The sequence below is a fragment of the Aquarana catesbeiana genome, linkage group LG12, assembly GCF_042186555.1.
Source record: "Aquarana catesbeiana isolate 2022-GZ linkage group LG12, ASM4218655v1, whole genome shotgun sequence".
Classification (NCBI taxonomy): domain Eukaryota; kingdom Metazoa; phylum Chordata; class Amphibia; order Anura; family Ranidae; genus Aquarana; species Aquarana catesbeiana.
The window spans coordinates 135,741,082-135,763,584 of record NC_133335.1 but is presented as its reverse complement, the minus strand read 5'-3'; the positions used below and the strand labels follow the sequence as shown (position 1 = coordinate 135,763,584).

Below are 22,503 nucleotides of genomic sequence, written 5' to 3'. Positions count from 1 at the left end.
GACACCCCAAGTATCCACTGGAGTACCTGTGTGGGACACCCTAAAAAGTTTGTTCTTGTGTCCCACACTAGTGCTCCTGAGTCCAGATGTGTAAACAGCTGCTGAGTGTCCTCTCCTTACATTGCACTGAATCAAGTTTGCATTTCATTCTAGTTACAAACACATCTAGACAATAATGTCCTAAACTTATTTTTATACAAATTAGCATGACCAAATGTAATTAACTCTGTATCTGCCAAAAAACATTGTATTTAGTTGACAAACGAACAATGTTTCCTACGACCAATTACTGTGCCCACGAACATGAAAGTCACCATTTTAAACTGTACAACAGTAAAGAAAAGCACATGGCGCAGCATGCAAGTAATAATCATAATAGGAACACACGACAAGCACTTACTTTTTAGAAGCACTTTCTTGATCCTTCTGTACTGATCCTGCTCCCTCAGTTTCAGGTCTGACCAGTGTTTCCTAAATTGCTCCTTTGATCGTCGTACCCCAAAATTCCTGTGCAGATTCTTCACAACTTTAGTCATGATTTTGGCCTTTATCACGTTTGGGTTTAGGTACGGTCCATGCTTCCTATCATAGTCGTTCCTCCTCAAGATGTCCACCATCTCTATAAAGACCATATTTGAGGCCTTAAATCTTTTTGGGCTCCGGGCTTTCCTCCTCCTCCTCGTTACTGCTCTTAACACGCACCTGCTGTGTCTCCGCCATGTTTATCTCCCACTCCACAGAAAGAGAGAAGGGGCGGGGAATATTCTAGAAAGAACGTCAGGGGCAGGCGATGCGGGTGGAGTTTCACGCATGCGCAATGCATATAGAGTTAACACACGTGTGTCGTACGTACATTCTGTGTGCGGGGGAAGGAGGACTGTAAGCGACGAACGTTATAACGAAGGTAACATTTTAACTTGGGACACCAGTGGCCTATACTGATTATAGATTGAGGCCTATATTGGGATAAGATTAGGAGAGTTTAGACTGATATTTTGTGTTTTTGTCTTGTGTTTGGTCTTTCAGCAAAGATGAAACAATTCAAAGACCCGGATTTCATGGGCCAGTTCATTGACAAATACAGGTATGCGTAATTTGTGGGAGGTAAAAAAACCCTTATCGCAAAAAAAACAGCAAGGAAGGCATCGCTGGAGAAACTGCCGCAATTTGTGAAGACGCAGGTCCCCGACGCAGACATTGATTTTGTGGAGAGGAAAATTGGTAGCTTGAGAAGCATGTATAGGAAGGGACTTAATAAGATCCAGGCTTCCATGAGGTCAGGAGCAGCAGCAGAGGATGTGTATGTACCTAGTCTGTGGTACTACACCAGGATGCGGTTTCTGGAAGACCAGATGGAAGTCAGGGAATCACTTTCCACACTTCCATCCAGCCTTCCATCCACCCTTCCCTCAACCCTTCCCTCAACCCTAGCTGAGGCTTCCAAGGACCAACCTGGGCCTTCCATCCTGGAAGAAGTGGAGGAGCCCAGCTGGAGTCAGGTATAGTGTTTTTATACTTTTTATTGTTGTTAACTAGATGTTATTATTGATAACAAATGAATGATTGAACAAAAAGTGTTTTACGTATCAATAGACAGTAGGGGCCAAACATGATTGGGACAAGAATGAAAAATGCTGGGCTCAGAATAATAGAATTTTCTATTTGTTAACATTCAATTTACAACAGCCATGAGCTGAAAATTGTGTGGTATTGATGAACCAAAAACTAAAACTATGTCCCTTTTTCATACACAGGAAGACCTCAACCAGGATGAGGCTCTGGAATGTGCCACACAGGAGGAGGGTAAGTGTCAGCCAGGAGGAGGCGGGGGTTAGTGTCAGCCAGGAGGTGGCCGGGCCCAGTAGGAGCCTCAGCCAATCCCAGGTGCCTCCCCTCCCTCTTCCAACAAAAAGGGCCAGGAAGGGGAGTAACGTGGAGGAGGCAGCACTGGACCTCATTAAGGAGGCTAATGCGGCCCTGAATCCCCCCCCAATGCTGAAGAGGCCTATGGCTATTATATAGCTTCCAAATTGCTGCAAATGGAGGGGGGCCAATGCCACAACTGTGAAAAACTTTTTGTTGAGGCCATTCACAAGGGGTTGAGGGGCCAAATGACCGATGGCGTACACTTATGTGTGCTCGCCCATCCTCCCCCTCCTCCTGCCACAAGTCCACCTCCAGAGCCACAGCCTCCAAGGAAGGCTGCAGGGAATTGTGGAGGGAAGGCTGCAAGGAAGACAAGAAAGTGATAGCCTGGGTTCAGTCTGGTCTGACAGAAGACGCAGCCTGTTGTAGTACCACAGCCTGGGGACATATATGTCATTTGCTGCTGTTCGTGATCTCTGGGAGTCCTGGACCAGATTGTGCTCCCCATTATATGGACTTCTCAGGCTACCAATTTTAATTTACAAAGAGTTGATGTGTGCCCTGGGGGCCAAAGTCTTCGCAAATTCAAGCAGTTTCTCCAGCGTTGCCTTCCTCTTTATTTTGTGAGCCAGAATACATGTTTTTATATGAAAATACTTGCCTATGTGTTTTTCTTCAAATAGGACAGTTTGTTTGTGAGTAGGCAGGTACATTTCCAAAATACAATGTCAAATTAACAAGGGACACCAACACCAACCTCTTTGAGATTTATAAAAATACAAGATAATAATGTTGTTGTAGAAACTTGACACACCAAAAAATAAATACATTATGGAGATCACTAGAAAATAATTTAAAAATAATCCAAAAAAAGGAGTTCTTGATTAAAAAATACATTAAAAAAAGATGACTATAAAAAATAATTCTAAACATTATTATGGAGATCTGGCTTTAAAAACAAAAAAGATCATTTTAGGAGATCACGAGAAATAATAAAGAAATACGTTTGTGAGAACTCTGTGTGAATATCAGCAGCAAAACAACTTAATTCTTCTAGCATTATAAAGAACAAAAGAATGCGCTGAATTAAAAGATCCATAAATTTACAGCGTGACGATGTGCTAGCTCCATTAGGAATGCTAGTTTTACCAGACCGAGCGCTTCCATCTCTTAGTTGATTCTAAGCATGCATCATTTTTGGCACGTTGGAATTGCTTACAGACGACTGCATTTTCGGCTAGGAAACTTTTCCGACCAAAAAATTGAGAACCTACTCATTCTGCCAGCAAAAGTCCGATGGAGCATACACACGGTCGCATTTTCCGACCAAAAGTTCTCATCTGAGTTTTGCTGGCGGCATTTTCCGATCGTGTGTACGCGGCATAAGTGTTGTTGTGTGTTTTTTTTTTTTTTTTTTTTTTATCAGTACCAAGGATACAAAAACCAATTACAACTTAGGTCAAGAGGGCTACTGAGCAAGAGAGTATGGTGGATAAACAAAACATCACCAGAGCCGTCGCAATAAGCAATATCCATGATACTACAATGCAACATACAGAAGAAGCGAGAATAGACCCAATGACCTGACAAATTCTTCTGGTATTGTCACTGTCTCTGTTGTACTTGCCCAAATATAAATTGATCCTAGGGAAAGAAAGTGGAAGAGAATAGGGGTAAAAACAACTGGAAGGTAGTGAAGGGGACTAACAGTGGTTGAGACTAAGAAATGAGAATATAAAGAGCAGAAGAGGGGGAGAGAAGGAAAACTGTCCAAATATATTTGCCCAAAACTGAACTGCATATTCCAGAAGAGGTCCTACTAGTAATTTGTACAGGGACAAAATTATATCTTTCTCTCTGGAGTCTATACCTCTCTTAATCCAAGAACTGACTTTGCTCGTTTTGGAAACCTCAATCTGGCATTGTATGCTATTATTAAGATTATGGTCTACCAAAACACCCAGATCCTTCTCCACCATTGACTCCCCAGTTGTACTCCTCCTAGTATGTATGATGCATGCATATTCTTAGCCCCAAAGTGCATCACTTTACATTTATTAACATTAAACCTCATTTGCCACATAGTTGCCCAATTAAACAGAGCATTGAGGTCAGCTTGTAAGTTGGAGACATCCTGTAAAGACGTTATTCCACTGCATAGCTTGGCGTCATCTGCAAAGACTGAAATGGCGCTTTTAATCCCAGACCCTATATCATGTATAAATATATTAACCACTTTCCCACCGCGCGATAGCTGAAAGACAGCTATAGTGCGGGCTTCCAGTGCTGGGTTTTTTTTTTCTCAAAATTTTTGGCCTTTTTTTTGTTAACCTAGTGGTGATTATAAATACCACCAAAAGAAAGCTCTATTTGTGTGAAAAAAAATGATAAATATTTCATTTGGGTACAGTGTTGTGTGGCAGTGCAATTGTCATTCAAATTGCGAAAGGGCTGAAAGCTGAAAATTGGCCTGGGCACGATGGGGGTACAAGTGTCCAGTAAGCAAGTGGTTAAAAAGTAAGGGTCTTAACACTGAACCTTGGGGTACACCACTTATAACCTTAGACTATTCAAAGTATGAATCATTAACCACTACTCTCTGAATACGGTCTTTTAGCCAGTTTTCTATCCATTTACAAACAGATTTTTCCAGACCTGTAGACTTATGCCGCGTACACACGGTCGGACTTTTCGTCTACAAAAGTCCGACAGCCTGTCCGACAGACTTCCGGCGGACTTTCGGCGGACTTGCAGCAGACTTTCTAACGAACGGACTTGCCTACACACGACCACACAAAAGTCCGACGGATTCGTACGTGATGACGTACACCGGACTAAAATAAGGAAGTTCATAGCCAGTAGCCAATAGCTGCCCTAGCATGGGTTTTTGTCCGTCGGACTAGCACACAGACGAGCGGATTTCGGGGTCCGTCGTAGTTACGACGTAAAGATTTGAAGCATGTTTCAAATCTAAAGTCCGTCGGATTTGAGGCTGAAAAAGTCTGCTGAAAGTCCGGAGAAGCCCACACACGATCGGATTACCAGCCAGCTTTAGTCCGTCGGCGTCCGTTGGACTTTTGTAGACGAAAAGTCCGACCGTGTGTACGCGGCATTAACCTTAAACATTAGCCATGTGTGGGGAACTGTGCCAAATGCTTTTGCTAAATCCAAGTATACCATGTCCATCGCCACCCTTCTGTCCAAGATTTGAAATCAGATTTGTCTGAACAACTTCTGTCTTTCATGAATCCATGTTGTCTGTTGCTTAAAATACTTTTTTCCAGCAAGAACTTATCTATGTAATCTTTTATTAAACTCTCCAGTATCTTCCCAACTATAGAACAACTGTACACAGGCAGAAGAGAGAGACACGTGATGTGAACTGCACACAGGCGGAGAGAGACACGCTGTGTGAGCTGCATACAGGCGGGAGAGAGACACATGGGGGGTTATTTACTAAAGGCAAATCTACTTTGCACTACAAGTGCACTGCAAGTGCACTAGGAAGTGCAGTCACTGTAGATCTAAGGGGGACATGCAAGGAAAATAAAAAACAGCATTTTAGCTGTTGATGATAAAATCAGCAGAGCTTCCCCTCATTTTAGATCTTCCCCTCAGATTTACAGCGACTACACTTCCAAGTACATTTGCAATGCACTTGAAGTGCAAAGTGGATTTGCCTTTCGTAAATGACCCCCATGGCGTGTGAGAGGGAAGGGTGAACACTGAAGAGAGTGACCAGGACCAGGAAGTGAGACCCACTGACCTGACCGGGAGAGGCAGCGGGTTCCGGGAGACTGTGAGTGTGATGGCTGATTGGGTGAGGTGGTGGGGGCCCCGGGGGTGCGATTGTTGGACCGGGAAAAGTGTCAGGCTGACAGAGTGAGGCTGCAGGAGCTGACAAGCCATACAGTGGCGGCTGAACAGGAGGAGCGGAGCAGCTGTAGAAGAAACACACACATTAGCTGTGTGTAACGAGGTTGTTTTGTTTTTTGGGAAAGGGGCTGAGATTAGTGTGTGGAGCACTGAGAGTAACTGGGAGAGCCTTTAGTAACTGGGAGTACCTGGAGTAATGGACTACCATTGGTACCCAGAGTAACTGGGAGTACCTTTTGGTACCCGGAGTAACTGGGAGTACCTTTAGTACCTGGGAGTAGTGAGAGTACCTGGAGTAGCCATGAGTACTTGGAGTGACTGGGAGTACTGAGAGTACTTGGATTATTGAAAGTAACTGGAGTCACGGGGAGTACTGAGAATACCAGGAAGTACCCTTAGTACCTGGGAGTACCTTTAGTACCTGGGGTAATATAGTCATTCAGGGTACTGAGAGTGACTTAGGGTGCTGAGAGTGATGCAGAGTGCTGAGAGTAATGCAGTTTGCTGAGGGTGACACGGAGTGATAGAGGGTGGCCTGTGGATGTGGTGTATCTGGATTTTGCAAAAGCATTCGATACAGTTCCCCAAAAATGCTTAATCTACAAACTGAGATATGTAGGCATGGACCATAGTTTGTTCTTGGATGGAAAACTGATTACGGGGCCAGTTATTTCCAAAGGGGGGTCATAAAGGGGGGTACTCAGACTACTCTGGAGTGGTAAGTGGGGTACCCAAATGTTAAAGGGGTGGGCAACTAAAGTACATAGCAAATGAGGTTTATAGTGGAGAAATGTAAAGTAATGTACCTGTAGGCCAAAAACATAAACGCAAACTACTCACTAGGGGGTGAACCTCTGGGGGAATCAAAGATGGAGAAAGCTACCAAAGTTGGCAGAATATTAGCATGCATAAAAAGGGGGTATACTCCAGATATAAAACTATAATCCTACGACTTTATAAAACTCTGGTCAAACCACATCTGGAGTATTCCGTCCAGTTCTGGTCACCTGTCCTCAGAAGTGATGTGCAGGAGCTGGAGAGAGTCCAGAGAAGGGAAACAAAATTAAAAGGTTACTAAACCCTCGTGTTTTTTTTTTTTAAATAACAAACATGTCATGCTTACCTCCACTGTGCAGTTGGTTTTGCACAGAGTGGCCCCAATCCTCCTCTTCTGGGGTCCCTCAGCGTCGCTGGTGGCTCCTCCTTTTATCGAGTGCTGCATCGTAAACGTGCTCTCATTCGGGACACCCGTGCGGGCGCGCTCCCATGTCCTGCTTCCATTGACATAGAAAGCAGGACTTGGCCCCGCCCCCGCTTCATTGGATTTGATTGACAGCAGCGGGAGCCTATGGCTGCGCTGCTATCAATCTATCCAATCAAGACAAGAGACACCAGCCATAGCTGGTGTGCTTGTCCCCTGGGCGAGAGACAGGGCTCAGGTAAATAAAACGGGGGGGTCTGGGGGGTTGCAGCATGAGTGCAGGTTTTTCACCTTAATGCATAGAATGCATTAAGGTGAAAAACCACAAGATAGCGATTTACAAATACCCCAATGGTGATCCCAGCGTAGGAAAAAACTACTCAGTCTCAGGGAGTGTAAGAGGACAACGGGCCACACAATGAGATTGGAGAGGCGGTTTAACCTTAAGCTGCGTAGGTGGTCTTGGACATGCATCTTAAAGAACACAACATACAGGGATATGGGAAATGATTATCGACACTGACACACATACACCTACACAGGTTGAACTGGGTGGACGATTGTCTTTATTGAACATTACCTACTATGTAACTAACAGGTCTATAGTTACTTGGTAAAGACTTTGGTCTCTTTTTGAATATAGGCACTACTTTGGCCTTACGCCAATCGAGTGGTACTATTCCAGTAATTGAAAAGTCCCTAAAAATTTGAAACGATGGCTTTGAAATGACAGGGTTCAATACCTTAGGGATCCATGGGCGTAAGCCAACTGGTCTAGGTGCCATTACTCCAGCTCTCTGGGTATTTCAAATCCCCCATTATTATCACTGTTGCAGCCCTTTCTATCTGTGCAAGGAGCTGAGTCTCCACCTCCTCATTAACACTGGGAGGTCTATAACAAACTCTGATGATAACATTTGTAGTACACACATTCATGTGCAATTCCACCCATAATGCTTCAGCTTCATCACACTCTTCATCAGCCTAGGTCCTCTTTCACACTCGCTTTGAGATCACTTCTCACATAAAGACAGACACTAGGGATGAGCCAAACACCCCCAGTTTCGGTTCACAGCAGAACTTGTGAAAAGGCAAAAAATTTGTTCGAACACCGTTAAAGTCTATGGGACACGAACATGAATAATCAAAAGTGCTCATTTTAAAGGCTTATATGCAAATTATTGTCATAAAAAGTGTTTGGGGACCTGGGTCCTGCCCCAGGGGACATGTATCAATGCAAAAAGAAGTTTTAAAAACTGCATTTTTTTCGGGAGCAGTGATTTTAATAATACTTAAAGTGAAACAATAAAAGTGTAATATTCCTTTAAATTTCGTACCTGGGGGTGTTTATAGTATGCCTGTAAAGAGGCGCATGTTTCCCGTGTTTAGAACAGTCTGACAGCAAAATGACATTTCAAAGGAAAAAAGTCATTTAAAACTATTACTCGGGGCTATTAATGAATTGTTGGTCCGACAATACACATAAAAGTTCATTGATAAAAACGGCATTGGATTTCCCCAAAGGGGAACCCTGACCCAAAATAGAAAAAAAAAATGTGTGGGGGTCCCCCTAAATTCCATACCAGGCCCTTCAGGTCTGGTATGGATATTAAGGGGAACCCCACGCCAAAATTTTTTAAAAAATGGCATGGGGGTCCCCCTAAATTCCATACCAGGCCCTACAGGTCTGGTGTGGATTTTAAGGGGAACCCCGCGCCAAAATTAAAATAAAAAATGGCATGGGGTCCCTCCAAAAATCCATACCAGACCCTTATCCAAGCACGCAACCTGGCAGGCCCCAGGAAAAGAGGGGGGGACGAGAGAGCGCCCCCCCTCCTGAACCGTACTAGGCCACATGCCCTCAACATTGGGAGGGTGCTTTGAGGTAGCCCCCCAAAGCACCTTGACCCCATGTTGATGGGGAGAAGGGCCTCATCCCCACAACCTTGCCCGATGGTTGTGGGGGTCTGCGGGCGGGGAGCTTATTGGAATCTGGAAGCCCCCTTTAACAAGGGGACCCCCAGATCCCCCCCTGTGTGAATTGGTAATGGGGTACAAATGTACCCCTACCATTTCACAAAAAAAGCGTCAAAAATGTTAAAAAACACAAGAGACGGTTTTTGACAAGTCCTTTATTAATTTCTTCTTCTTTCATCTTCTTTCTTCTGGTCTTCCTTCGGTGTTCTTCTTCTCCATCTTCTTCTTCCTCCGCTCTTCTCGTCCCGCATCTTCCTCCAGGCCTCTTCTCCACTCCGTCCGCATGATCCGCCTCAGTGGGAATCTTCCGCCGTGTGACGCTTCGGTTCTTCTGACATTTCTTATATAACGGAGGGCAGGGCCACCCGGTGACCCCGCCCTCCTCTGACACAGGGGGAACTTCCCTGTGGCTTTCCCCATTTTGTCAGAGGGGGACGGGGTCACCCGTTTACGTACCCGGTGACCCCGCCCCCCTTTGACACACTTTTTTGTGAAATGGTAGGGGTACATTTGTACTCCATTATCAATTCACACAGGGGGGGCCGGGATCTGGGGGTCCCCTTGTTAAAGGGGCCTTCCAGATTCCGATAAGCCCCCCGCCCGCAGACCCCCACAACCACCGGGCAAGGGTTGTGGGGATGAGGATCAACATGGGGACAAGGTGCTTTGGGGGGCTACTTCAAAGCACTCTCCCAATGTTGAGGGCATGTGGCCTGGTACAGTTCAGGAGGGGGGTGCTCTCTCGTCCCCCCTCTTTTCCTGCAGCCTGCCAGGTTGCATGCTCGGATAAGGGTCTGGTATGGATTTTTGGGGGGACCAAGTTGCGGGAAAGTGAAAGGTTTTTTTTTTTTTTTTTTTGCACAAAGTTGTCACTAAATGATATATTGCTCACACATGCCATGGTTATATGTGGAATAACACCCCAAAATACATTCTGATGCTTCTCCTGAGTATGGGGATACCTCATGTGTGAGACTTTTTGGGAGCCTAGTCGTGTACAGAACCTCAAACCAATCACCGCCTTCAGGCTTTCTAAGAGCGTAAAATGGTGATTTCACTTCCTCGCTATCACGGTTTAGGAGGCCATGAAATGACAAGATAGCACAAAAAAACCCCAAATGACCCCATTTTGGAAAGAAGACACTTCAAGCTATTTGCTGAGATGCATGTTGAGTTCATGGAATACTTTATTTTTTGCCACACGTTTCGGCAAAATTACAATGTTTTTTTATTTTTTTTACACAACGTTAGATACATAGTTAGTAAGTAGTAAGTAAGTATTTTGCAGATCTCGCTTTTTTTTTGGAAATTGAAAAAAGAAAAAAGAAAATGTTTTTCTTTTCTTTCTTCATTTTCAAAAATAAATGAGATCGGCAAAATACTCGCCATGCCTCTTAGCAAATACCTTGGGGTGTCTACTTTCCAAAATGGGGTCATTTGGGGGGGGTGTTGTGCTATCTCGACATTTTATGGCCTCCGTAACTGTGATAGGTAATGAGGGGTAAAAACACAATTTTACGCCTTTAGAAAGCCTGAAGGCGGTGCTTGGTTTTTGGGGTCCTGTACGTGGCTAGGCTCCCAAAAAGTCTCACACATGTGGTATCCCTGTACACAGGAGAAGCAGCAGAATGTATTTTGAGGTGTAATTCCACATATAATGTTGGCATGCCATGTTTGAACAATATATCATTTAGACCCCTTTCACACTGGGGTGTTTTGCAGGCGCTACAGCACTAAAAATAGCACCTGCAAAGCACCCTGAAAGAGCCGCTGCAGTCTCGTCAATGTGAAAGCCCCGAGGGCTTTCACACTGGAGCGGTGCGCTGGCAGGACGCTCAAAAAAGTCCTACTAGCAGCATCTTTGGAGTGGTGAAGGAGCGGTGTATATATATCCTTCACCGCTCCTGCCCATTGAAATCAATGGGGCAGCGCGGCTATACCGCTGGCATAGCGCGGTTTTAATACTTTTTCGCCCGATACCTGGGGTTAAAACCACCCTGCTAGTGGCCGAATAGCTAAAACGACGGTAAAGCGGTGCTAAATATAGCGCCGCTTTACCGCCGACGCCGCCCCTGCCCCAGTGTGAAAGGGGCCTTAGTGACAACTTTGTGTAAAAAAAAAAAAAAAAATGAAATTTTCCCGAAACTTGTGGCAAAATATAAAATATTCCATGGACTTAACATGCCTATCAGCAAATAGCTTGGGGTGTCTACTTTCCAAAAAGGGGTCATTTGGGGTGGGGGGGGTTGAACTGTCCTGGCATTTTATGCACAGCATTTAGAAGCTTATGTCACACATCACCCACTCTTCTAACCACTTGAAGACAAAGCCCTTTCTGACACTTTTTGTTTACACAAAATATTATTTTTTTGCAAGAAAATTACTTTGAACCCCCAAACATTATATATTTTTTTAAAGAAAAGGCACTACAGATTAAAATGGTGGGTGTTGCAATTTTTTTTTTCACACAGTATTTGTGCAGCGATTTTTCAAACGCAATTTTTTTGGAAAAAATACACTTTTTTTAATTTTAGTGCACTAAAACACACTATATTGCCCAAATGTTTGATGAAATAAAAAAGATGATCTTATGCCGAGTTGTGCACAAATGTGCAGCAACGACAAACTACATACATTTTTAAAAGCCTTTACCGGTTACCATTTTAGATTTATAGAGGAGGTCTACTGCTAAAATGACTGCCCTCGATCAGACCTTTGTGGTGATACCTCACGTGCAATTGCTGTTTACATATGACACCAGACTGACGCTTGCATTCGCCTTTGCGTGTGAGCACGGGGGGGACGGGTGCTTTTTTATTTTTTATTTTGCTTTTTTATTATATTTTTATATTTTTATTTCATTTTTTTTTATCATTTTTATTGTTATCTCAGGGAATGTAAATGTCCCCTATGATAGCAATAGGTAGTGACAGGTACTCTTTTTTGAAATCTCTCCTTTGCCCTCAAAGCATCTGACCACACCAAGATCGGTGTGATAAAATGCTTTGCCAATTTCCCAATGGAGCAGTTTATATCTGGCGAAACCTAAGTCATGAAAAGCTCGTAGCTTCTGGTTTCTTAGGCCATAGAGATGATTGGAGCCATTCTGGTCTCTGATCAGCTCTATGGTCAGCTGATGGAATCACTGGCTGCATTCCCGGGTTCCCTGTTGGGACAGGAGAGCCCGAGAAAACCATGGAAGACGGTGGGGGGGGGGACGTTCCCTCGCACTGCTTATAAAAGCAGTCTAGAGGCTAATTAGCTGCTAGGATTGCTTTTACATGAAAGCTGACTGCTGGCTGCAAAGAGTGATACCAAGATGACACCTAAACCTGCAGGCATCATTCTGGTATAACCACTCAAAGTCCAGGAACATACCAGTACGTTGCTGGTCCTTTTTGGGCATACATTGTAATGTACTTTTTTTCATGCAGCCTGTGGGCTGAACAAAAAAAAGAGATTGATCGGTGGGTATGCCCACCATTAGAATACCACCCTTCATCCACCCACTTCTTATGATGGGCATACATGCACCTTTTTTTTTTAAACTATGGTTGGAAGCCTGATCCCCAGTCAGGCGACCAAAAATGGGGCATATTGGACTATTACGGTACAGTAATTAAGGGTAACCATAAGAGCAAATAACAGCAGTAATAAAAATTATAGTTCATTTATTGATGCAACGGACAGGACATGGTAATACAAGAACATTTAATAAAAGTACAGGCATATCACCAATGGATTCGATAGTATACAGTACAGCACAAAATCTCAGATATCATATTCCTCGACTAGTTTCGCGGACACAATCCGCTTCATCAGGAGGTTATCTGGAGATAAGTTTTTCTGACTAAACAGTCTGAACCTGACAATTAAAAATATACAAGATTTATAAAGATACATTATCATACAATTATTATTCCAGCATCAAATTATACAAATAGGTAATGAAAATAAGGGAGGGGGAGGGGGGAGAGAGCGAATCTGCTTACCCAGGTCCCAGCAGGCCCCAGGCGCAAGGCCCCAACACCAACGAATGATCTCCCACGGCAGCCTGGGGGAGCTAACAAGATAACAGGATAGTAAGGGTAAGTGTATATCGGAATTGAGGTAACCCAGGTTGCCATAAACAAAAGGAGGTGATATAACAATTGGTGAGTATAAAGAGGGGGTGATGACAAGGGGGGTTGGGTGAAATTGTGGAGGATATCAATAGTTGAAAGCGTGTTATATAAAGCATAAAAGATTACAGGGTGACCAACCAAATAGGAAAGGCAATGGTAACCGAGGCATAAGGTGTTATATGGGTGGAAGGGTAAACAAGGGAGGAAATGGGGCCGTGGAAAGGGAGGGGAGTGGGGGTGGAGAGGGGGATAGGGGAGTGGGGAGGAAGGGTAGTGGGGGATTGGAAGGGAGTGGGGGGGGGGGAAGGGGAAAGGGAAGGAAAGAGGAAGAGGGGGGAAAGGAGAGGAGGCGGGGGAAAGGGATGAAAGGGTGGAGGGGGATGGGGAGAGAAAGGGGGAAAAAAAGGGAAAGGGGGGGGGAAAGAAGGGGAGGGAAGGCAGAGGGTGGGATGGAAGGTAAGAGGGGGGGAGGGGAGAGTGAGAAGGGGGAGGATGCAACAATGTGAACATATGGGTGAATAGGGGGCAAAAAGTACCTGATAATAGTCAAAGCATGGAAGGGTTCCCAAAGGGGACACCCTGCCAGGGACTGGTTCCATAATAAGGTAAAAAAGAGGGTAATAATGAGGACTGCAAGCGATGGGCAAACACAAACCAAGGCATGTAAACCTAAGCCTAGGCCAGCTGCAAGGTAAAATACAGTAGTTTAGAGATACATGATGTTGGTGCCCAGGGGTATGGGACTTAGGTAGAAAGGTGGGTGGGTACTTACCATAAACTTGTACTAGGCTGGTTGAGGTAAAGGCACCCAAGGGCAGCAGACCGAACCGTCCGGCTAGCAGGCATAGCCCGCTATAAATAGCTCCCAACCCTGCGACGCTGCGCCGTACGTCAATGGGACGCCAGCGCATGACGTCACAGGGTCAGAGGTTCCACACGGCGCGCGCGCGAAGAGATCGCGCGCGCACGCATGCGCACCGGCCGCAAGGCCAAGGGGACACCGTCCCAGCCAAGGCCGGTGCAAGAGGAGGGGGCGGTCCCGTGTAGGAGGCCGATCCCTCCACCAGGGACCTCACCAGGCCGCCGCGGGAGAACACAGGGGGAGGGGCCCGCGCCGGCGCTAGAAGCCAGGACCAGGACTGGGGAAGCAGAGGTCTCAGTGGAACAAATTATGAAAACAACAATATAGGGTTAATAAAGCATAATAAAGGTAGAAACAAAATTGGAAAAAACTGAAAGACTTTATTCAGGTGAACTAGGGATGGTAATACCCTAGATACCGGTGCAGTAATCCCACAGAGACATGAACCCATAACACCTAATTGCATGATATGCATATAAGATAAGGAGGGCCAAGGACAATGCCACATGATTGGGTAAAAACATGTGGATAGAGGGCGGGTAGCCAGGGTAAGGGTGTCTGGCCGACCTATTGGGCATCTGTCTCGGAGGGTTGCATCGGGGCTAAAAATTAGCCATAAAGTAATATCAAGGGGTAAAATTGCGTATGCTAGAGGCCCCCCCAACAACACACAAAATTGTGTGTCAGTGGGGGTTGATTAAAATTGAGGGGTGGAACAGATGGGGTCCGCATGGTGGGGGGCATTGGTGGCCCTTCCACTAAGACAGCCTACCCAGGTGTCCCACTCGACAAAAAGACGGGTGTGTTATCCACCCAATGTATACAATTAGGGCAAAGGCCTCTCTAAAGTAAAATATAAAGGTAGCAAAGGTGCATATGTACCATCATCCAGAAATCAATATCAAAAAGGCGGTTGGAAGCCTGATCCCCAGTCAGGCGACCAAAAATGGGGCATATTGGACTATTACGGTACAGTAATTAAGGGTAACCATAAGAGCAAATAACAGCAGTAATAAAAATTATAGTTCATTTATTGATGCAACGGACAGGACATGGTAATACAAGAACATTTAATAAAAGTACAGGCATATCACCAATGGATTCGATAGTATACAGTACAGCACAAAATCTCAGATATCATATTCCTCGACTAGTTTCGCGGACACAATCCGCTTCATCAGGAGGTTATCTGGAGATAAGTTTTTCTGACTAAACAGTCTGAACCTGACAATTAAAAATATACAAGATTTATAAAGATACATTATCATACAATTATTATTCCAGCATCAAATTATACAAATAGGTAATGAAAATAAGGGAGGGGGAGGGGGGAGAGAGCGAATCTGCTTACCCAGGTCCCAGCAGGCCCCAGGCGCAAGGCCCCAACACCAACGAATGATCTCCCACGGCAGCCTGGGGGAGCTAACAAGATAACAGGATAGTAAGGGTAAGTGTATATCGGAATTGAGGTAACCCAGGTTGCCATAAACAAAAGGAGGTGATATAACAATTGGTGAGTATAAAGAGGGGGTGATGACAAGGGGGGTTGGGTGAAATTGTGGAGGATATCAATAGTTGAAAGCGTGTTATATAAAGCATAAAAGATTACAGGGTGACCAACCAAATAGGAAAGGCAATGGTAACCGAGGCATAAGGTGTTATATGGGTGGAAGGGTAAACAAGGGAGGAAATGGGGCCGTGGAAAGGGAGGGGAGTGGGGGTGGAGAGGGGGATAGGGGAGTGGGGAGGAAGGGTAGTGGGGGATTGGAAGGGAGTGGGGGGGGGGAGGGGAAAGGGAAGGAAAGAGGAAGAGGGGGGAAAGGAGAGGAGGCGGGGGAAAGGGATGAAAGGGTGGAGGGGGATGGGGAGAGAAAGGGGGAAAAAAAGGGAAAGGGGGGGGGAAAGAAGGGGAGGGAAGGCAGAGGGTGGGATGGAAGGTAAGAGGGGGGGAGGGGAGAGTGAGAAGGGGGAGGATGCAACAATGTGAACATATGGGTGAATAGGGGGCAAAAAGTACCTGATAATAGTCAAAGCATGGAAGGGTTCCCAAAGGGGACACCCTGCCAGGGACTGGTTCCATAATAAGGTAAAAAAGAGGGTAATAATGAGGACTGCAAGCGATGGGCAAACACAAACCAAGGCATGTAAACCTAAGCCTAGGCCAGCTGCAAGGTAAAATACAGTAGTTTAGAGATACATGATGTTGGTGCCCAGGGGTATGGGACTTAGGTAGAAAGGTGGGTGGGTACTTACCATAAACTTGTACTAGGCTGGTTGAGGTAAAGGCACCCAAGGGCAGCAGACCGAACCGTCCGGCTAGCAGGCATAGCCCGCTATAAATAGCTCCCAACCCTGCGACGCTGCGCCGTACGTCAATGGGACGCCAGCGCATGACGTCACAGGGTCAGAGGTTCCACACGGCGCGCGCGCGAAGAGATCGCGCGCGCACGCATGCGCACCGGCCGCAAGGCCAAGGGGACACCGTCCCAGCCAAGGCCGGTGCAAGAGGAGGGGGCGGTCCCGTGTAGGAGGCCGATCCCTCCACCAGGGACCTCACCAGGCCGCCGCGGGAGAACACAGGGGGAGGGGCCCGCGCCGGCGCTAGAAGCCAGGACCAGGACTGGGGAAGCAGAGGTCTCAGTGGAACAAATTATGAAAACAACAATATAGGGTTAATAAAGCATAATAAAGGTAGAAACAAAATTGGAAAAAACTGAAAGACTTTATTCAGGTGAACTAGGGATGGTAATACCCTAGATACCGGTGCAGTAATCCCACAGAGACATGAACCCATAACACCTAATTGCATGATATGCATATAAAATAAGGAGGGCCAAGGACAATGCCACATGATTGGGTAAAAACATGTGGATAGAGGGCGGGTAGCCAGGGTAAGGGTGTCTGGCCGACCTATTGGGCATCTGTCTCGGAGGGTTGCATCGGGGCTAAAAATTAGCCATAAAGTAATATCAAGGGGTAAAATTGCGTATGCTAGAGGCCCCCCCAACAACACACAAAATTGTGTGTCAGTGGGGGTTGATTAAAATTGAGGGGTGGAACAGATGGGGTCCGCATGGTGGGGGGCATTGGTGGCCCTTCCACTAAGACAGCCTACCCAGGTGTCCCACTCGACAAAAAGACGGGTGTGTTATCCACCCAATGTATACAATTAGGGCAAAGGCCTCTCTAAAGTAAAATATAAAGGTAGCAAAGGTGCATATGTACCATCATCCAGAAATCAATATCAAAAAGGCGGTTGGAAGCCTGATCCCCAGTCAGGCGACCAAAAATGGGGCATATTGGACTATTACGGTACAGTAATTAAGGGTAACCATAAGAGCAAATAACAGCAGTAATAAAAATTATAGTTCATTTATTGATGCAACGGACAGGACATGGTAATACAAGAACATTTAATAAAAGTACAGGCATATCACCAATGGATTCGATAGTATACAGTACAGCACAAAATCTCAGATATCATATTCCTCGACTAGTTTCGCGGACACAATCCGCTTCATCAGGAGGTTATCTGGAGATAAGTTTTTCTGACTAAACAGTCTGAACCTGACAATTAAAAATATACAAGATTTATAAAGATACATTATCATACAATTATTATTCCAGCATCAAATTATACAAATAGGTAATGAAAATAAGGGAGGGGGAGGGGGGAGAGAGCGAATCTGCTTACCCAGGTCCCAGCAGGCCCCAGGCGCAAGGCCCCAACACCAACGAATGATCTCCCACGGCAGCCTGGGGGAGCTAACAAGATAACAGGATAGTAAGGGTAAGTGTATATCGGAATTGAGGTAACCCAGGTTGCCATAAACAAAAGGAGGTGATATAACAATTGGTGAGTATAAAGAGGGGGTGATGACAAGGGGGGTTGGGTGAAATTGTGGAGGATATCAATAGTTGAAAGCGTGTTATATAAAGCATAAAAGATTACAGGGTGACCAACCAAATAGGAAAGGCAATGGTAACCGAGGCATAAGGTGTTATATGGGTGGAAGGGTAAACAAGGGAGGAAATGGGGCCGTGGAAAGGGAGGGGAGTGGGGGTGGAGAGGGGGATAGGGGAGTGGGGAGGAAGGGTAGTGGGGGATTGGAAGGGAGTGGGGGGGGGGAGGGGAAAGGGAAGGAAAGAGGAAGAGGGGGGAAAGGAGAGGAGGCGGGGGAAAGGGATGAAAGGGTGGAGGGGGATGGGGAGAGAAAGGGGGAAAAAAAGGGAAAGGGGGGGGGAAAGAAGGGGAGGGAAGGCAGAGGGTGGGATGGAAGGTAAGAGGGGGGGAGGGGAGAGTGAGAAGGGGGAGGATGCAACAATGTGAACATATGGGTGAATAGGGGGCAAAAAGTACCTGATAATAGTCAAAGCATGGAAGGGTTCCCAAAGGGGACACCCTGCCAGGGACTGGTTCCATAATAAGGTAAAAAAGAGGGTAATAATGAGGACTGCAAGCGATGGGCAAACACAAACCAAGGCATGTAAACCTAAGCCTAGGCCAGCTGCAAGGTAAAATACAGTAGTTTAGAGATACATGATGTTGGTGCCCAGGGGTATGGGACTTAGGTAGAAAGGTGGGTGGGTACTTACCATAAACTTGTACTAGGCTGGTTGAGGTAAAGGCACCCAAGGGCAGCAGACCGAACCGTCCGGCTAGCAGGCATAGCCCGCTATAAATAGCTCCCAACCCTGCGACGCTGCGCCGTACGTCAATGGGACGCCAGCGCATGACGTCACAGGGTCAGAGGTTCCACACGGCGCGCGCGCGAAGAGATCGCGCGCGCACGCATGCGCACCGGCCGCAAGGCCAAGGGGACACCGTCCCAGCCAAGGCCGGTGCAAGAGGAGGGGGCGGTCCCGTGTAGGAGGCCGATCCCTCCACCAGGGACCTCACCAGGCCGCCGCGGGAGAACACAGGGGGAGGGGCCCGCGCCGGCGCTAGAAGCCAGGACCAGGACTGGGGAAGCAGAGGTCTCAGTGGAACAAATTATGAAAACAACAATATAGGGTTAATAAAGCATAATAAAGGTAGAAACAAAATTGGAAAAAACTGAAAGACTTTATTCAGGTGAACTAGGGATGGTAATACCCTAGATACCGGTGCAGTAATCCCACAGAGACATGAACCCATAACACCTAATTGCATGATATGCATATAAGATAAGGAGGGCCAAGGACAATGCCACATGATTGGGTAAAAACATGTGGATAGAGGGCGGGTAGCCAGGGTAAGGGTGTCTGGCCGACCTATTGGGCATCCCTCCCTTTCCACGGCCCCATTTCCTCCCTTGTTTACCCTTCCACCCATATAACACCTTATGCCTCGGTTACCATTGCCTTTCCTATTTGGTTGGTCACCCTGTAATCTTTTATGCTTTATATAACACGCTTTCAACTATTGATATCCTCCACAATTTCACCCAACCCCCCTTGTCATCACCCCCTCTTTATACTCACCAATTGTTATATCACCTCCTTTTGTTTATGGCAACCTGGGTTACCTCAATTCCGATATACACTTACCCTTACTATCCTGTTATCTTGTTAGCTCCCCCAGGCTGCCGTGGGAGATCATTCGTTGGTGTTGGGGCCTTGCGCCTGGGGCCTGCTGGGACCTGGGTAAGCAGATTCGCTCTCTCCCCCCTCCCCCTCCCTTATTTTCATTACCTATTTGTATAATTTGATGCTGGAATAATAATTGTATGATAATGTATCTTTATAAATCTTGTATATTTTTAATTGTCAGGTTCAGACTGTTTAGTCAGAAAAACTTATCTCCAGATAACCTCCTGATGAAGCGGATTGTGTCCGCGAAACTAGTCGAGGAATATGATATCTGAGATTTTGTGCTGTACTGTATACTATCGAATCCATTGGTGATATGCCTGTACTTTTATTAAATGTTCTTGTATTACCATGTCCTGTCCGTTGCATCAATAAATGAACTATAATTTTTATTACTGCTGTTATTTGCTCTTATGGTTACCCTTAATTACTGTACCGTAATAGTCCAATATGCCCCATTTTTGGTCGCCTGACTGGGGATCAGGCTTCCAACCGCCTTTTTGATATTGATTTCTGGATGATGGTACATATGCACCTTTGCTACCTTTATATTTTACTTTAGAGAGGCCTTTGCCCTAATTTTAAACTATGGTGGTGAAATCACCTCCTACAGCGCTGGAGTCGCCGATTTACGTATCATGGGAGCAAACGCTGTTGCTGTCAAGATAAATAAACCAGTGTTGCAGCTGAATGGCGTACCTGCTAAGCAAATGATGGTTAACAATAAAACAAAGTAACATTACAGTATAACAGTAAGACTTACCTTACCTGCAAAGTAAATACAATAAAACATAGTAAAAATAAAACATTGCAATCTGTGCCTAAAAATATATATGCCGAAGCATGGGAGCAATCCGCCCCTAATGTTAGGAGAAAATCGCTCCTCCACCACTGCCCCCATGCTTCGGGAAATATATGCTCTTTTTTTTTAACTGTGGTGGTAAAATCACCTCTGTCAGCGCTGGTGTCATGGCTTTATGTATCGTGGGAGCAAACACTGTTGCTGTCAGAATAAATAAACCTGTGCTGCAGCTGAATGGCATACCTGCTAAGCAAATGGTTAACAATAAAACAAACATTACAGTGTAACATACCATACCTGCAAAGCAAATACAATAAAACATAGTAAAAATAAAAGAGAGAGAGGACAATAGACATAGAACAGCAGACAGTAGAGAGCGAACATAAGAGAGAGAACAATAGAGAGAGAGAAGAAAAATAAAACCACAACTATTTTTGGATTTTTTATTTTATATTTTTTGTGTTTTTGTGTTTTTTTTTCACTTTTATAAAAACTGTAAAAAAAAACTGTAAACTGAACATTGCAGATTAGGGTCTCTCAAAATGTGATGGCCATCACAGCTTTTGAGACCCTGTGTACTTGTGCCTAGGACTGTGTAGTGCTGTACCCTACACTAATACTCAACTAGTGTGTGGTAGCGTTTGAAACAGTCACCGATGTAGAAACCAGGTTGGTAAGGACAGGAGAGACAATAAAAGAGGGTGTCATGCCTAAATCCGCGTTTTCTGCAGACACAACATCTTCTTTGGGGTGTTCTTTGGGTAGGGGTACCAGAGAGGACATAAGGAAAATGCCTCTCATGCAGCCGGCTCACTGCATTTGCATTGGGAAGGTGGGCCAAAACACCGTCTGGAAACAGAAGGGCTCTGACGATCTCTTCCTGGAATTTAAGGAAGGATCCAGTCCGTCCTGAAGCTTTGTATAGCACAAAAGCATTCAGCAGAGCCAATTGATATAAATATACAGACACTTTTTTGTACCAGCGTCTGGCCTTACAGCAATAAGGTACGGCGCCAACAACTGGTTGTTGAGGTCCACCCCTCCCATATTAAGGTTCTATTCATGGACACTGAGGGGTTTCTCCACAACACCAGTCACCGTAGGAATTTGGACTGTATCTGCGTGAAGCGAGGACAGAATGAAAACATTCCGTGAATCTCTCCACTTCACTGCTAACAAATTATTACACTTCAAGCAGGATCTCTCCCCCCGTCTAAGTCGGGATTCTACAAGCTGTTGGGGGGAAGCCCCGGCGATTAGATCGCACAGTGCAACATGCGCCAATTCCATAATCACAAAGGTGACTAAAAAGTGGCACGTTAGTGTAATAATTTTCAACGTACTAGTGGTACCCCTTTCTGAATAAGGGTGACACAAGTCCCACACAATCTTGTCAGTGCTCCCTATGTAGTATGGGCATTTCTACGTGATTATCTTTTCCCTCGTAAACCATAAAACTGTATGTATAGCCTGTTGTCCTGTCACAGAGCTTATACATCTTGACCCCATATCTGGCACGCTTGATACTGTTTGATAGACAAGCGGCCTGAAACTTAATCAGGGACTCATGAACGCAGACAACTTGATCAGGAGTAAACTGTTGGTTGAAGTGGTTTATAAGAGGACAAATTTTGGAGACCCGATCAAATCCAGGGTCACCCCGAGGACGACAGAGTTCATTGTCGCTGAAGTGCATGAGCCGCAAGATCTGCTCATATCATGTCCTGGTCATGTAGGCAGTTATGCCCATGAGGAGGGATAGGCCCAGGAAGGTCTTAAATATGGAAACCGTAATTGTTTTCCAATCTCTGGCAAGGGTCAGCTGAGGATTAGCGGCGATGAATTGACCAGCATACAAATTGCTTTGGTCCACAATAGATCTATAGAGATCTTCGGTGAAAAACAACAAATAAAAATCAAGTGACGTAAAATCAACTGTTTCCACCTGAATTCCGGGTTGGCCCGTGAATGGGGGAAGTACGGTTGCTGCAGAAGTGGTGGGCTCCCAATTAGGACTGGTGAATGCAGCAGAAAGGGCACTATGGGCTCGACGGGCCTGACTTTGTCTTCTTCTTGGTGGCAGCGGGACACTAATCATGCTAGCCACCTCGCCAGCTTTAACTGCACTTATGGGACTCGCCGCATCACCAAGTGTTACTGCAGTGCTGGATGTACGACCAGGATGTACTAGGCCACTGGTGCTTGCCAGTTCACCAGCGGCACT

General features: G+C 45.6%; 1 protein-coding gene across 3 annotated transcripts in view; it reads left to right on the top strand.

Moving 5' to 3' along the window:
- The window catches only part of PPP1R1B (protein phosphatase 1 regulatory inhibitor subunit 1B), an 821,552-nt gene that overhangs the window by 693,923 nt on the left and 105,126 nt on the right, over window positions 1-22,503 (top strand). Inside the window, exon 4 of one of the 3 annotated variants that reach the window (XM_073608354.1) lies at window positions 1,755-1,803. The exons of the other annotated variants lie outside the window; for them this stretch is intronic. Coding sequence (XP_073464455.1) covers window positions 1,755-1,803 — 49 coding nt within the window. The remainder of the gene's footprint in view (window positions 1-1,754; window positions 1,804-22,503) is intronic. 3 annotated transcript variants of the gene reach the window in all.